Source organism: Citrus sinensis, chromosome 7 (genome assembly GCF_022201045.2).
Source record: "Citrus sinensis cultivar Valencia sweet orange chromosome 7, DVS_A1.0, whole genome shotgun sequence".
Classification (NCBI taxonomy): Eukaryota; Viridiplantae; Streptophyta; class Magnoliopsida; order Sapindales; family Rutaceae; genus Citrus; species Citrus sinensis.
Genome location: NC_068562.1, coordinates 26,028,823 through 26,044,575, shown reverse-complemented (window position 1 = coordinate 26,044,575; position 15,753 = coordinate 26,028,823). Strand labels below are relative to the sequence as shown.

Here is a 15,753-nt window from a genome sequence, read left to right as displayed (position 1 = left end):
GGTCCGGTTAGCTGGAGGTTGATTCTACAATCGACAATTGCTCTGTCCACTACAGAAGCAGAGTATATGGCAGCAACTGAAGCTGTAAAAGAAGCTATCTGGTTGAAAGGCTTGTTAGGTGATTTGGGAGTAATCCATGAGAACATTGCGGTCTTCTGTGATAATCAAAGTGCGATATTCCTTGCGAAGAATCAAACATATCACGCTCGAACGAAGCACATAGATGTGAAATATCATTATGTGAGAGAGATTATCGAGAGCAGTGTTGTGTTGTTGAGAAAGATCGATACCAAAGATAATCCATTAGATATGTTGACGAAGGTAGTTTCTGGAGTTAAGTTTCAACATTGCTTGAAATTAATTCAAATCCTTCGATTGTGTTAAGATATGTCCTTCGAGAATTTTGAACTATGGTTGGTTTGATCCCAAATTTTGGGTACGTAGGCAGTCATAGAGATGCAGCCACTTTGGGGATGATGGCTCGTTGGTAGTCGACTCAGATTTGAAAAATTTTTGCCGAGGTGGAGATTTGTTGAAGTCAACAAATTGTTGGTGCACCAACAATTTGTTGATTTTGTAAAGCCGAAAAGAAAGAATGGGGGATGGATTTGAAAAATAATAATAATTAAAAATTATATTTTTAATTATTTTATTCTTAGCATAATAATTCATTTCTCCTATAAATAGCTAAGGATTTCATTCATTTGAGATCATCCCAAAATGGTTAAGCTTATAAGTTTCTAAGCTTTTGAGAGAAGTGAGAGAAGTGTATTTGGGGAATTTATCTTTCCTGCAGAGTGTGAGAGTACTAAGTATATTTGGATTTCTGAGAAGTGAGATTCGTTACTCAAATATTGTACTCTATTAATTGTTAAATAAATAATTATTCTTTCTTGCCTCCGTGGATGTAGGTTTAATTACCGAACCACATAATTCTTATGTCCTTTATTTTTCTATAATTATTTGGTGCGCTTGATTCCGCATTCTGTGCACAACAGAATCAATTCATCAATTACACATTTCCAGAAGGAAATTCAACCAACTCTAATACACAAAAAGCACCTTGAGTTATTATTATTATTATTACTTTAGAGAAATTCTATTAAAAAGTTAAAAATTGATAAATGTCTTGTATGTTGGAGCAATGCTATTCTATAGTCAGCCAACTTTGTAAATGAAACTCAATGTCTAACAGTTCATCAATCTGAATTCAGAGTAGCTTGCATTTAGATTCGGACAAGGCTACGTTGCATTTGTGATTCCAAATCACGGAATTTTGTCTTTTACCAAAGACACCGTTGGATAAAATCTGACGGATTGAAAAGATACACATACAATGACTTGATGAACAAGTTAGGAGCCGGTCACCAAAAATTTTACAATTATCTGCTACACAGTTACAAGTAACTGGTTGCAAACAACAAACACGTTATTGAATGCAACAACCCGTTACATGCAAGTCTACGCTGAAACTACTCTTTGCATCCATGCCAATTTCCGTTGGGACCAAAATTCACATGTAATGTTATAAAATAATTTCTTGAATAAATCAGTTTATTTACTGCCTATATAGTTAAGGGTAAGAACCTTTGTTTTGGTCGCATTCCCATTTAACAACTTATGTTCGAAGTTGAAAAGAACTCCAATTTTTTGTGGAAAAAATGGAAGAAAGAAATTAGGGAAAGCATATGTAATAGGGTTAATATCATTAGCACTGACAGCAGCGTCTACTTCTGCTTGTTCCCACTCCCGTCGGCTGTTTGCTGATGGCGCTCTGAACTTCTCCCCTTTCTCTTTTGGTACTTCTCCTCAATTTGAGCAATCTCAACCGTCCAATTTGCTTTAGTGATCTGCAACAGCGGCTGGAGATGAGTGAGCGACCATTTTCCTGGCTGTCAAAACAAATGCTTGACTCCTTAAATCGACGGCGTTCCAAATTACCGCCAGGTTTGTTCCTTTTATTCTTTCAATTCTCCTCAATTCTTGTTTCCAGAATTTTCTTCTTCAAAATTTCTAGAATTCTCTTGCATTTCCTTAATCTTATTGATTTACTTTCCAGTGTTTTTTTTTCTTTTGTATGACAAATTAAAGTATACAAGTATTCGATTTTCTTTTGGAGCCTATTGCCTAGATTTCTTATAGATGCACATATTCGTTATTAGCTTAATTGCTTACCAATAGTAGGATATAATAGTAATGTCCATGTTTTGTATAATAGAATAAATTAGATCTTTGGAACTGAATATGTTGGTTCATGATTTTTTTTTCCCCCTTTCTTTTGAAGAAGAAGTTCATCTCTAATTTTAATTTTGTAGAGGGCCTGGAGGCTTTACCATGATTTTTACATACAGTATCTAAGCATTTGTTTTGAAGTTCTTGGATATATAGCTTTTTGTTTAAATATGTCTTTAAGTATGTTTTCTAATGCGGATGTTGTTGATGATTCTTTAGTCTTATGTGAGTACCATTTTAGATCATTAATTTGTCTTATGAAAAAAATGAATCCTTCTACAATTGTTTAATTACCTTTATTTTGTCTTTTTTTTTATGGGTCTCTTCTATGGTTACTATTAGGCTGACTTTTTACGTGTTCAAGGTGTTGCGATTCCAACGGTTGAGGGAATCGCAAATGATCTTAAGCATATTGGTGCGCAGAGAGATGGAAGGACAGTGCAGGTTTCTTGGATTAACCTTCGTGAGGGACTGGCAAAATTTATCAGCATACAAGTTTTACTTCTTGTTCAGTACATGGTCATAATGCTACAATTTAGTTTATGTTTGGGATTTGCATGACTGATGAAACATCATGATTATTGTGGTATCAGTTTTTTGTACTTACTTCCTGAGTGATAGAAACTTCAATTCATGAAATGTTGTGGGAAATTTGTCTCACTGTTTTTCCAGAAGCCAAGAGAAAAAACTATCCAACATTACAGGAAAGACCAAGTATCAATTTTTGAACTGAACATATATCTAATGTTAAGCTATTTAGAATGGTGCATCTTTTTGTTTCAGGCATCATAATCTTAACTTATCTCATTTTGTTCCAAGCACCATAATTTTAACTTACTCATTCTTTTTTGTCTTTTTTTTTTTAATTAGATCATCATATTACCTTCAAAAGGGCCCCCCATTTTCTTCAAGGAATTTTGTTCACTCTGTCACTCAGTTCTAATAATTGTTGTCACTCAATTTACATGTATAATAACCAATTTTCAGTTTGTTATTCTGCTTTCTTCCTTTATCTTTTTACTCTTTCATTGTTTTTCCTTATTTCTTTCTCCAAACTTAATAGTGTAATGAAGAATCATCTATAGACAATAGAAAAGCCTCTTGTAAATGACCACTCAAATGTTGGAGACAATGGTGTGCGTTGGACATGATTATCTAAGTATAGAGGGAAAAGCATTCCAAAATAATCCGCTCTGACGTCACTGCAGCACCACATAAGGCAAAAGCAAATTTATCAGTCAAATCAAGTACATTTACAGAAATAGTTACGTATGGAGTGTGGAGTAATTTAGTGCATCAAATCCTTATTTTTCTAGATACTAAAGACGGATATAAAGTTATACCTCAGTAACATTACAACCCAACAACTGTCTAGAGGATAGAATTAGTTTATTCACCCAAGCACCATCATGATTCATGAGCAATGTAGTCTAAGAACAAGATTAAAATAGAGCAATGACAAGTACGATATAAGTATTAAACCCGCGCACAACATTCATGGCAGTGCAGAAACTGTAATTATGGTATCAAAACATACAAAATAAGATTTGACGCCACATTGAATTCCCCTGATACAACAAACAGAAAAGTAGCCCAAATTGTAGGCATTTGGAATATTCAATCACAAAAGGAATCTTAAATCTTGCCTCCTCATCAGCAACTTTCTCAACTTTGTGCGACTGACTTATATATTTGATTTTTCCGCTTGGAGGTAGGTTCTTAAATTCCAATCCTATTTCTTTTCGATCCTACGAGAATTCAATGAATATTATTACATATCATTCCTAAAATATTGTATTTCAACCAAAATAAAAAATAAAATAAACATCACTTCCAACTTACTAATCTCTCTTGTAATGCATGCCCTTTCATTCCCTGCCTTCATCCCATGTACCGCTTCCCCAATAAACATTTAAAGATTGCAACCAAAACCTCTCCTTTAGCAAAAATCAGATTCAATCTTGGATATGCAAAGAAATAATTGATCGATAAAGTTTTTTGTCATTATTTCACAAACTTATAAGAAGTCGACAAATCCATAACTATTTTGCGTTGGGTTCATTTCCTTCACCATTGACAACAGTCATTGTTTCAATAAAACTATCAGAATTGAATGCCTTCCGCTTACGAACTGTCCCCAATTCCATTCTTGCCTTCGGTAAAATAAATCATAAATATCGCTTAAACTGGTATTACCTTCTTTCGTGGCTTTAAATCAGTGATTTGAGACTACATATCATACAACCATTACAAATTAAAATTCCATGTAATTACTGACAATTGCTATATTATCTACATTGGACAAGCTATTTCGACACAAGTAGGCTAGTTTAAAAGGCAAACACAACAAAGCCTATTTCGATGATTGCCTCAATACACATTCAAATGCCTACTAAAATCAATCCATCTAAATTACATTACGGAAAATTTATCATCATAAGCCAAGTACGTAAATCTAGTACTCCCTACACATATATTATGGGTATCCGATTCCGAATGCATAATTTCAAAGAAGGAAGAAAACACTGTTTTATGATCCCCAAAAAAAACTTCCTTGTGAATCTGGCCATTTGCTGACCAAATACCTGGTGCAAATCAAAATCTTGTGCAATAATATGTAATGGGTGATTTTGTATTAAAAGCTAATCTATTTAAAATTGACATGATTAATCAAAAGGTTTTGTGCAGACAAGCCATACTTGACTAATTCCCGGGCATATGAAGAGTGTATTTCTATTCTCCATGACAAGCGATGTGGAAGCTGCGCAAATTTCAACAGCCAAGAATGACAAGTTTGCAATCATATTACCACATAAGAAGGTTCCGACAAACACATATTATTTTTATCATGACTTCAAAACATCTGCATGATTGCATACCATATTTAAATTCCCTGATATGACAAATAAGAAAAGCAGCCCACAGAGCAACATTTTCATTATTTAACGAGACAAAAGTATGCCAAAGTTTGTTGACTGTGTCAGACCAAGGAATAAGCAGGAACACCTCTGTTGAGGTCTATGGAGTTGTTCTAGGAAGAAAAAACAGTATCAATGACATGTACAATCGAGAATACCCTTATAATTTCAAAGTCCCAATATGCCCATTATAAATTTATGCAAAAAAAACTAACAGGCACGCTAATTAACACCCCCAACTCCGCAGTTCTTATTAAAAACCTACCTCAATCTCCACTTTCACCTTCAATCGCCAGCATTTGATTCTCCGTCAATGATTTGATCTTATAAAAACCCCTCCAGTACAGCTCCTGAACGATCTCTCTGTTATCTAAAAAGGCTGGATAAATCTAACAAGCACCACCACAAACCCCTTAACCATATGCCGCCGATAATATTTCTAACCCATGTTTTTTTCAAAGGCTTGGTCATGCCGGTAACCAGTTAACAACTTTATGACCATAGGTTAGTTCAAAGCCGTTGGATATTTCTCTGTGGAATCTAAGGGCAAGTTAAGATAAGACAAAAAAACGTGATTTCAAATCACGTAAGCACTGTAGCTGGACCCTTTAAATTCTTTTACTCATCATCATAAATTGACTCTGACCGCCTTGTGAAAGCATTAAAAAAAATCTTTATAAATAAGTCTCTGCCTAGCATTTTGTCATGCGTGCAAGTCAAGTTACTCAATGGGACTTCCTACTATATATAGCAGCTGCGATTGAAGCCATTTGCTCTCTAAGTTCAGCATCTATATGTCTTTAGTCATTGAGCAAAACTGACAATGCTACAGCTTCTTAGTCACATTGATATGTACTTAATTATTTTGTAGAATTATAATCTGAAATGAGCTGATTTCAACGCCTCTGGAGTAACCCAACAGGCAAAATCTCCCAATAATTAGTATATAAATAGCATCAATGTATTAAAGTTGTATAGAGATTTCAGATTTGACTCTTCATCTTCTCTCAAGATCTCATAATTAATTTAATTGTTATTACACAATCAATATGTAACAATTCATCAAAAGACCCACTATCTTCTCTAATTAAAACCTTCTTGATCATAAATTCAGCAATAATTTATAAACATTTTTAATTAGTCTTCTCTTCTGCCTCACCTTAATTTATAAATAGCAACAAAAAATATGATATCCCACATGAACATAAACACAACAAAAAAAAGAAAAAGAAAAATGGCAATGACTCTAAAGCATGTGTTTTTCATTTTGGCCCTTACTTGCCTGATCATGACAAATATTGCAAATGCAACCAGCAGGAATGATAATCTCAACAACAATATAAAACCAGGCAACAATCTTGCAGCAAGACTTGAAGATAGCAGAAGCCTAACAGAGTGCTGGAACGCGTTAATGGAGCTGAAATTATGCTCAAATGAGATTATTATATTCTTCCTTAATGGCCAGGCTGATATTGGCCCTGACTGTTGCCGCACTATTGACATCATCACCCGTAATTGCTGGCCTACCATGCTCACCTCCCTCGGATTCACTGCCGAAGAAAGGAACCTACTAAGAGGCTACTGTGATGCATCTTCTGCTCCTTCTCCAGGTGGCCCCGAGGTGACATATGAGCCTCAGGTTTCCAAGGTTTTGGTTTAGATAAAGTGCATCTATGGCCCTTTTATTTCCATAGTGTTAATTTAGTTAATGCAAATTTAAATAATTAAAATAGTCTTTTTGGTTCTAGCTTTGCTTTACTTTTTCATGTTTATTATGGAAGTCTTGCCTCTTGATCTACGGTTTCTTGTGTGGAGATGATTATCTAGTTTAAATTGGTTTCGTGTCGTGTTAAATTCTGCTCATATAGAATACAATATGGCTCACACTAAAAATCAGAATGGAATTGTAGTAATGCAAAATCAAGAGACTGAATTACACGATATAGACTAATAAGTCTATTTTGACAACGTACGTTGAAAATCAGACTGATAATATATAACGTTTTCCAATCTCTCTATTTATAAACTTTTCTGAATATGTATTATAACATGGCAATTGACGGATGGTTGCAAATTTTGTACCCTCAATAATTAATTAAATCCAAATAGGGTTCATTTTTATTTTTCAGAATAACTTTATGATAGTAAAATTGGTTTCAGAGTTGGAAATGTGCTTGTCATTCAAATGAAAGAAATAGCAGGAGAACCAAAGGCTTGTAAAGAGCCCCTAAAGTATCCCCCCAAAAAGTTATTACATTATCAATCGGACAAGACTATTGGCTTAAATCCCCAAAATTTGCTTAATCAATCAAATTAAATTACACTACGTCACTACGTGTGCATGTGGGTAAATACAGTTCATTTATAAATTACACAAGGAAGAATCATGTATTGTTATTGAAATTTAGAAATTCGTTTCTTGTGCAAGAAAACTTTCAAATTAAGATAAGTGAACTTTTCTTCTGTCAGCTGTTAATGACTCGTGACATTATTAGCAGTTACAATTACCTCCATTAATGTTACATATGGGAATTGAGTGGTTGCATTTTATTAAAATTAAGTGATTTATTAAGTCAGTTTCATGCCGTAACCTGACATAAAAATTGAATTCTCATGGACATCACAAAAAGCAACAAACTGTGGGTCTGTGATTATTCAGAATCTAGTAGAAGAAACGGAGCTGTTTTGCCACTTCGTTTGTTAGAATGTGGGTATTGACTATTGAGACCAAGACTTGAAGATAAGAAATAACCAGAGCCTTAATAGCATTGGGATCAAGAAAAATTTATTGATTAAGCTAATATTAATTAATCCAATTATAATTTAGTAAGTAAACCCTAAGTCAGGACTAGCAAAACTTATTATTCAATCAAAATATTATTTTATCGAATATTAATTTAATTGACGTTGTATTCTCATAATATATAGAAGGTTCAATTTCTCGTATGGAGTGGAATTAGAAATGACATTGTTTGATAATGTGATATTAACTACAAATCAGCTGAACAGCAAAATATTCAGGAGCCAGCCTGTCAACCATCCCCATGCCATACGGACTCTGTTTTGAATCTAGCAAGGCTTGATATGAAGGAATCAGAAGAATGTAAAATTAAGTCTTTTTATTTCTTCAATTTCAGTCTTTGCAGTAGTCAGCGACCTGCTCGAATCAGTTTTGGCACTTGCAGATTGTGAAATAGCCAGAGAAGAACTGCAAGTCTCCAAATCTGCTTCCATTGGCAAACCGTTGATGTAGTAAGCCTCAAGCATCGCATTCAGGGGTTGAAACTTTCATGTCCTTCCCTGATTTAGACAGCTCATCAAATATTTCTCTGGCCCTTGAAACACTGTCACAATATCCATACTAATGAGACACTCACATGTGACAACTTCATTGCAGTCATCTTTTGAAGAACATATTAGGCTTTCCCTAGAAGCCTTCCTTGCAAGTAATCCTTTTCAATATGCATATATAGAATAGGAGAAATTCTTCTGTACATAGAAGGTCTAAAATCAGGCTTCCCTAGCGTGAGAAGTAGGAAATGGCCAGCACTTTTCCTTGTGAATTATGATTACCTGAGAAGTGCATGAGCTGCAAATCGAGATAGGTAATAATAGATTGTACCACCTAAACTTGACCTTGACGAAACCCCACCACCCGTAAGTCTGCAACCAATTAACCTTGTAACTGCATTCATAAACTCTTGAAGCTTTCTTCTTCTTTATCGGCGCCAAGCTACCCAAGTCTTCCACCGCGGCGAATCTGCTTACCATTTAGCTGCCTCAATAATATATTCGCATTTGGCAGTAACATATTTCTCGTAAACATAAAGGCAATATACTAATCAAAAACCTCTTGAATAAGCAAATAATCAATCACTGGAAAAATGGTTCCAATTCAGTTGCTTTTTCCATGCCTTACCTCTTTTTTTTTTTTTGGTAAAAGAACGAGCCTATCAACATGCCTTACCTCCTTTTACCAAAAATAAAACAGACATGTAGCTTTAAGAGTTTTTATAAGACGACAAATCGTCAATAGTAAGCACGGGGGATAGGGATGCAAATGGGCACCGCCTGCAGCGGAAACCACAGAAGCCAATTATAGTCAAGAAACGCCTAAGCTTCAAATCGAAGGAGCGTCTTAATTATTTGTTGTCGTATCAAATTGACCGGAGATTCCCCAGCCTCCCACCCCCCCCCCCCCCAAAAAAAAGAACTAAAGTTTTTTTAATTAAATAAAGTTTTTCTTTTAATCTTCTTCCAAGTTAAATTAAAGTGCGCAATGTGTTATTTTTGTTTTAAGAGAGTTGATAATATCTCTTGGTTGAAATCCTTCGTATGGGAATAAAAAAATAACGTGATTAATTTAAAAAAATGATAGTCGCGTGCAATTACATACGCTATATTAATTATCAAAATGGAGAAATGACTTCGAAGTAAAGATTCATGTGATTAATGAGCGTTATGATCGCGCGGTTCAATTGCCTAACAAAAAGTTTTGAGGTGAAAATGATGGGATTTTGTACTGATACAGATCATAAACAGAACCAATTCATCAATTACATCTTTCCAAAAGGAAATTGCGTCTAAACGGGCTGTTTCATGAGAAATTCAACCAACTCTAATACACAAAAACACCTTGAGTTATTATTATTATTATTACTTTAGAGAAGTTCTATTAAAAAGTTAAAAATTGATAAATGTCTTGTATGTTGGAGCAATGTTATTCTATAGTCAGCCAACTTTGTAAATGAAACTCAATATGTAAAAGTTCATCAATCTGAATTCAGAGTAGCTTGCATTTAAATTCTTCTACGCATCATCATAAATTGACTCTGACCGCCTTGTTTAAGCATTAAAATATATATATCTTTATAAGTAAGTCTCTGTCTAGCATTTTGTCATGCTTGCAAGTCAAGTTACTCAATGGGACTTCCTACTATATAGCACCTGAGATAGAAACCATTTGCGCTCTAAATTCAGCATCTATATATCTTTAGTCATTGAGCAAAACTGACGATGCTACAGCTTCTTAGTCACATTGAAATGTACTTATTGTAGAATTATGATCTGAAATGAGCTGATTTCAACAGCTCTAGGGTAACCCAACAGCTAAATCTCCCAATAATTAGTATATAAATAGCATCAATGTATTGAAGTTGTATAGAGATTTCAAATTTGGCTTTTCATCTTCTCTTAAGATCTCATAATTAATTTGACTATTATTACACAATCAATTTGTAACCATTTATCAAAAGACCCACTATCTTCTCTAATTAAAATTATTCTTGATCATAAATTACGCAATAATTTATCAACATTTTTAATCAGTCTTCTCCTCTTCCTCACCTTAATTTATAAATAGCAACAAAAAATATGATATCCCACATGAACATAAACACAACACAAAAGAACAAAAAATGGCAATGGCTCTAAAGCATGCGTTTTTCATTTTGGCCCTCACTTGTCTGATTATGGCAAATATTGCAAATGCAACTAGCAGGAATGATCACCTCAACAACAATATGAAACTAGGCTACAATCTTGCAACAAGACTTGAAGCTAGCGGAAGTCTAACGGAGTGCTGGAACGCATTAATGGAGCTGAAATCCTGCTCAAATGAGATTATTATATTCTTCCTTAATGGCCAGGCTGATATTGGCCCTGACTGTTGCCGCGCTATTGATATCATCACCCGTAATTGCTGGCCTACCATGCTCACCTCCCTCGGATTCACTGCCGAAGAAGGGAACATATTGAGAGGCTACTGTGATGCATCTTCTGCTCCTTCTCCAGGTGGCCCCGCGGTGATATATCAGCCTCAGGTTTCCAAGGTTTTGACTTAGACAAGGTGCATCAATGGCACTTCTATTTCCATGGTGTTAATTTAGTAAATGCAATTTTAAATAAATAAAAGGGTTTTTTAGTTCTAGCTTTGCTTTATTTTTCGTGTTTTTTTTATGGAAGTCTTGCCTCTTGATCTATGGTTTCTTGTGTGGAGATGATTATCTAGTTTAAATTGGTTTCATGTCGTGTTAAATTCTGCTCATATAGAATACAATATGGCTCACACTAAAAATCAGAATGGAATTGTAGTAATGCAAAATCAAGAGACTGAATTACACGATATAGACTAATAAGTCTATTTTGACGACGTACGCTAAAAAACAGACTGATAATATATAATGTTTTCCGATCTCCATTTATAAACTTTTCTGAATCTGTTTTATAACATGGCAATTGATGGATGGTTGCAAATTTTGTACTTAAGAACCCTCAATAATTAATTAAATCCAAATAGGGTTTATTTTTACTTTTGAGAATAACTTTATGACAGTAAAATTGGTTTCATAGTTGGAAATGTGCTTGTTATTCAAATGAAAGAAATAGCAAGAGAACCAAAGGCTTGTAAAGAGCCCCTAAAGTATCCCCCCAAAAAGTTATTACATTATCAATCGGACAAGACTATTGGGTCAAAACCCCAAAATTTGCATAAGCAATCAAATTAAGTTAAACTACGTCACTACGTGTGCATGTGGGTAAATACAGTTCATTTATAAATTACACGAGGAAGAATCATGTATTGTGATTGAAATTCAGAAATTCGTTTCTTGTGCAAGAAAACTTTCAAATTAAGATAAGTGAACTTTTCTTCTGTCAGCTGTTAATGACTCGTGACATTATTAGCAGTTACAATTACCTCCATTAATGTTACATATGGGAATTGAGTGGTTACATTTTATTAAAATTAAGTGATTTATTAAGTCAGTTTCATGCCGTAACCTGACATAAAAATTGAATTCTCATGGACATCATAAAAAGCAACAAACTGTGAGTCTGTGATTATTCAGAATCTAGTTGAAGAATCGGAGCTGTTTTGCCACTTCGTTTGTTAGAATGTGGGTATTGACTATTGAGACCAAAGACTTGAAAATAAGAAATAACTAGAACCATAATAGCTTTGGGATCAAGAAAAATTTATTGATTAATCGAACTATAATTTAGTAAGTTAACCCTAAGTTAGGGACTAGCAAAATTTATTATTCAATTAAAATACTAATTTATAGAGTATTAATTTAATTGAGGTTGTATTCTCATAATTCATAGAAGGTTCAATTTCTCGTATGATGGAGTGGAATTAGAAATGACATTGTTTGATAATGATATTAACTACAAATCAGCTCAACAGCAAAATATTCAGGAGCCAGCCTGTCAAACATTCCCATGCCATACGGACTCTGTTTTCAATTTAGCTAAGGCTTGATTGGAAGGAATCAGAAGAATGTAAAGTTGTCTTTTTATTTCTTCAATCTCAGTCTTTACAGTACTCAGTGACCTGCTTGAATCAGTTTTGGCACTTGCAGATTGTGAAATAGCCAGAGAAGAACTGCAAGTCTCCAAATCTGTTTCCATTGGCAAACCGTTGATGTAGTAAGCCCCAAGCATCGCATTCAGGGGTTGAAATTTTCATGTCCTTCCCTGATTTAGACAGCTCATCAAATATTTCTCTGGCCCTTGAAACACTGTCACAATATCCATACTAATGAGACACTCACATGTGACAACTTCATTGCAGTCATCTTTTGAAGAACATATTAGGCTTTCCCTAGAAGCCTTCCTTGCAAGTAATCCTTTTCAATATGCATATATAGAATAGGAGAAATTCTTCTGTACATAGAAGGCCTAAAATCAGGCTTCCCTAGCGTGAGAAGTAAAAAATTCCCAGCACTTTTCCTCGTGAATTATGATCACCTGAGAAGTGCGTGAGCTGCAAATCGTGATAGGTAATAATAATAGATTGTACCACCTAAACTTGGCCTTGACGAAACCCCACCACCCGTAAGTCTGCAACCAATTAACCTTGTAACCTATTCTCTTCCGCATTCACAAACTCTTGAAGCTTTCTTCTTCTTTATCAGCGCCAAGCTACCCAGGTCTTCCACTGCAGCAAATCCGCTTACCATTTAGCTGCCTCAATAATATATTGGCATTTGGCAGTAATATATTTCTCTTCTTTATCTATTTGTACTGGGCACATCCAGAGTCTCAAAATCTATAGTGTATTTATTGACACGTGGCTTGGTGTAAGTGACCAAACTTTATGGTACTTACAGCTATGTTCTACTAGATTGTAAAAGAAATATGTGGCAGCTAAGATACTTATATATATACACACATAAATGCACACGTTATATTAAAATATAGGGGGATTGTCCCTTTTCCCCCTACAGTAATCAACATATATCATTTACCTTCCTGTTATTTTTATAATGGTAAAAAACCTCATGACAGTATAAGTTTACAATATTACCTTTATTTTTAATTACTCTTTTATTTATATTTATTATAAATTAAATAAATTACATGAATAGCAACTAAATAAAAAAATTAAGTATTAAAAACAAGAAATATATGTTTTGATATGAGAAAAAATTAATAATAAAATTTTTTCTTGTAATTATTTATTTTGTGAACATTTTCTTATAATAAACATTTTGTAATATTTTAAAATTAAATGTAAAAAGTATAGGCAAAATATTTTATTATTTATCTTATAATAAATTTTTATTAGTCATTCAAATTTTCTTATAATAATTTTTTTATCATTTTATAATAACTTTCTTATATATTTATTATAAGAAAATTTTTACAAAATAAGTAAAAGAAAAAAAATTTGTTATTAATTTTTTTCTCATATTAAAACATATATTTCTTGTTTTTAATGCTTAAATTTTTTATTTAGTTTCTATTCATGTCATTTATTTAATTTATAATAAATATAAATAAAAGAGTAGTTGAAAATAAGGGTAATATTATAAACTTATGCTATCAAGGAGGGTTTTTGGCCATTATAAAAACAGCAGGGGGGAAAATGGTATATATTAGTTACTGTAGGGGGGAAATTGGCAATCTCCCTAAAATATAAGCAAATATAGTTTTAAGTTAAAATAATCAGCAATCTTTGTGCAACTAACCAATGAATTAACTTTTATTTCAAATAAGGGTCATTATTGATAGAGTTAGCAAAATATGAGAGAAATTCCAAGACTTATGTAGACAGGCGAGAATATCAGAAGACAAAACAGAAACTAAACAACACGAAACAAGAAACCTTTAACTTGAAACTGGAGAGGCAGCTGGAGGATTAGTTGATGCATGGCAGCAGCTTTTTAGTATTAATTTGGCTTTGTCGGATGAGAGGCCCAGTGAAGTGGGCATGGAAGGCCAACATTCATGCATAATGGTGCAAATGGTACGGCATGCGACATTCAGGGGCACGATCAGTCTTGCCAGCGACAAAAAAAAATTAACAATGTATTTCGAGAAAGAATTAACCGCAAAACTGAGATCCAGCCTTCAAATAGGCCATTTTTGTTGATGGCATCAAGCCTCGTGCTGCTTGAGGGGAAGCTCCCTGGATGCGGTTGCATATGGATATGATGACGACATGAGGCATGCCAAAACCGAAAGAAGAAGCACATTTTTGAGAGCCATGTTGATCATATAATAGTCTTTGATTTTCTATTTTTATTTTTATTAAGAGAAATACAAAAAGACGAAGAGAAGTTGAATCTCTATGAGGGTTTTATGGAGAATGGAGGAAAGAGAGAGGACTGTGAAGTAAAATTGTAACAACACAAGTTTGTTAAATTAATAAGTTTGTATGAAATTGACTAGAGATCATAGCTTTCCATATAGTAAATAAAATCGACTGATTTACACCCAATATCAAAGGATAGCAAAACGGCACAGCATAATATTTCATTAAAACATATACAAAGTACTACACAGCTATAAGATATATGGATCTAATGGCAATGTTCAATTTGCTCTAAAGGCTGTTATCAAATGTCCTTTGCACATATAGGACAGCTTCACCTGTCTTCATGCCCAATCATATGCTGCTGATACACAAAGGACCCCTGCTGACGGGGGCTTGGTGTAGAGGAGCTCATTGAAACGTTTCATCGAGCAGTTAGTTCATTGCATCAAACACTTGATTCTGACAACAAATATTCTCAAACATGCTACTTCCATTTAACAAAATCTCTTATTTGAAACCAAATCTTTAATCTCACAATAAGCTTCACCAATAATTAACTTAATAACAAGGAATAAATTCATCAATGGGATCGAAACATAAAGTAAATCAACTTACCGTAACATAAGTTGTCCCATTTGAGCGTAGGTTACGTTCAATCCTCCAATTTGCTGCAGTGAGATGGAGTTTACAAAATGTATAATTATGTAAATTTTCTTGTAATTCTATTAATAAACTCCCTGTTGCATCAAAGTATAATGAAAATAGACAAATGGCGACAGTGCATGACTTCATGTTCATGGCATGTACTGTGCATAATGAAGCAAGAAATTAAAACACATTTTACTATTGTTTATGTCAAATATCAAAAGACATTATAAAGTTTTCTTTTTATGTTAAGAGAGCAGATCATTGAGAGTTATAGGGCAATACTTAAAGTACAAAACAAAATCTGAGCTTTCTTTTTTTTTAATCATACCTTCATCACTGGTGGTTTATAGATTATTTCCCATTTAGATATTACAATAAGCGAAAATCTGAAGTAAAGAAGGACTCGTGATGCAA

The 15,753-nt window shown here is 33.9% G+C and overlaps 2 protein-coding genes and 2 long non-coding RNA genes across 7 annotated transcripts; 3 read left to right on the top strand and 1 right to left on the bottom strand.

Moving 5' to 3' along the window:
• The first annotated feature begins 1,502 nt into the window (after nt 1-1,502).
• LOC112496301 (uncharacterized) lies at nt 1,503-2,970 on the top strand. The gene is made up of 2 exons (XR_008050674.1): nt 1,503-1,947; nt 2,575-2,970. It is a non-coding gene; the product is annotated as an uncharacterized LOC112496301 (long non-coding RNA).
• A 147-nt stretch (nt 2,971-3,117) lies between these two features.
• LOC107175956 (uncharacterized) lies at nt 3,118-5,751 on the bottom strand. Of its 4 annotated transcripts, none has more exons than XR_008050672.1 (3): nt 4,075-5,656; nt 3,576-3,980; nt 3,118-3,434 (listed from the first exon to the last, which is right to left on the bottom strand). It is a non-coding gene; the product is annotated as an uncharacterized LOC107175956 (long non-coding RNA). The 4 variants fall into 4 exon arrangements; XR_008050673.1 differs by lacking the exon at nt 3,118-3,434 and having other exon boundaries at nt 3,677-3,980; nt 4,075-5,263; nt 5,416-5,650; XR_003064645.2 differs by lacking the exon at nt 3,118-3,434 and having other exon boundaries at nt 3,677-3,980; nt 4,075-4,993; nt 5,416-5,644.
• A 633-nt stretch (nt 5,752-6,384) lies between these two features.
• LOC107175507 (egg cell-secreted protein 1.4-like) lies at nt 6,385-6,810 on the top strand. Its single transcript, XM_015526946.1, has one exon. The coding sequence runs from the start codon at nt 6,385-6,387 to the stop codon at nt 6,808-6,810; it is 426 nt and encodes a 141-aa protein (XP_015382432.1).
• Nucleotides 6,811-10,568: 3,758 nt separating this feature from the next.
• On the top strand, nt 10,569-11,051 carry LOC107175508 (egg cell-secreted protein 1.4-like). Its single transcript, XM_015526948.2, has one exon. The coding sequence runs from the start codon at nt 10,574-10,576 to the stop codon at nt 10,991-10,993; it is 420 nt and encodes a 139-aa protein (XP_015382434.2). The 5' UTR covers nt 10,569-10,573; the 3' UTR covers nt 10,994-11,051.
• Nucleotides 11,052-15,753: the final 4,702 nt, after the last annotated feature.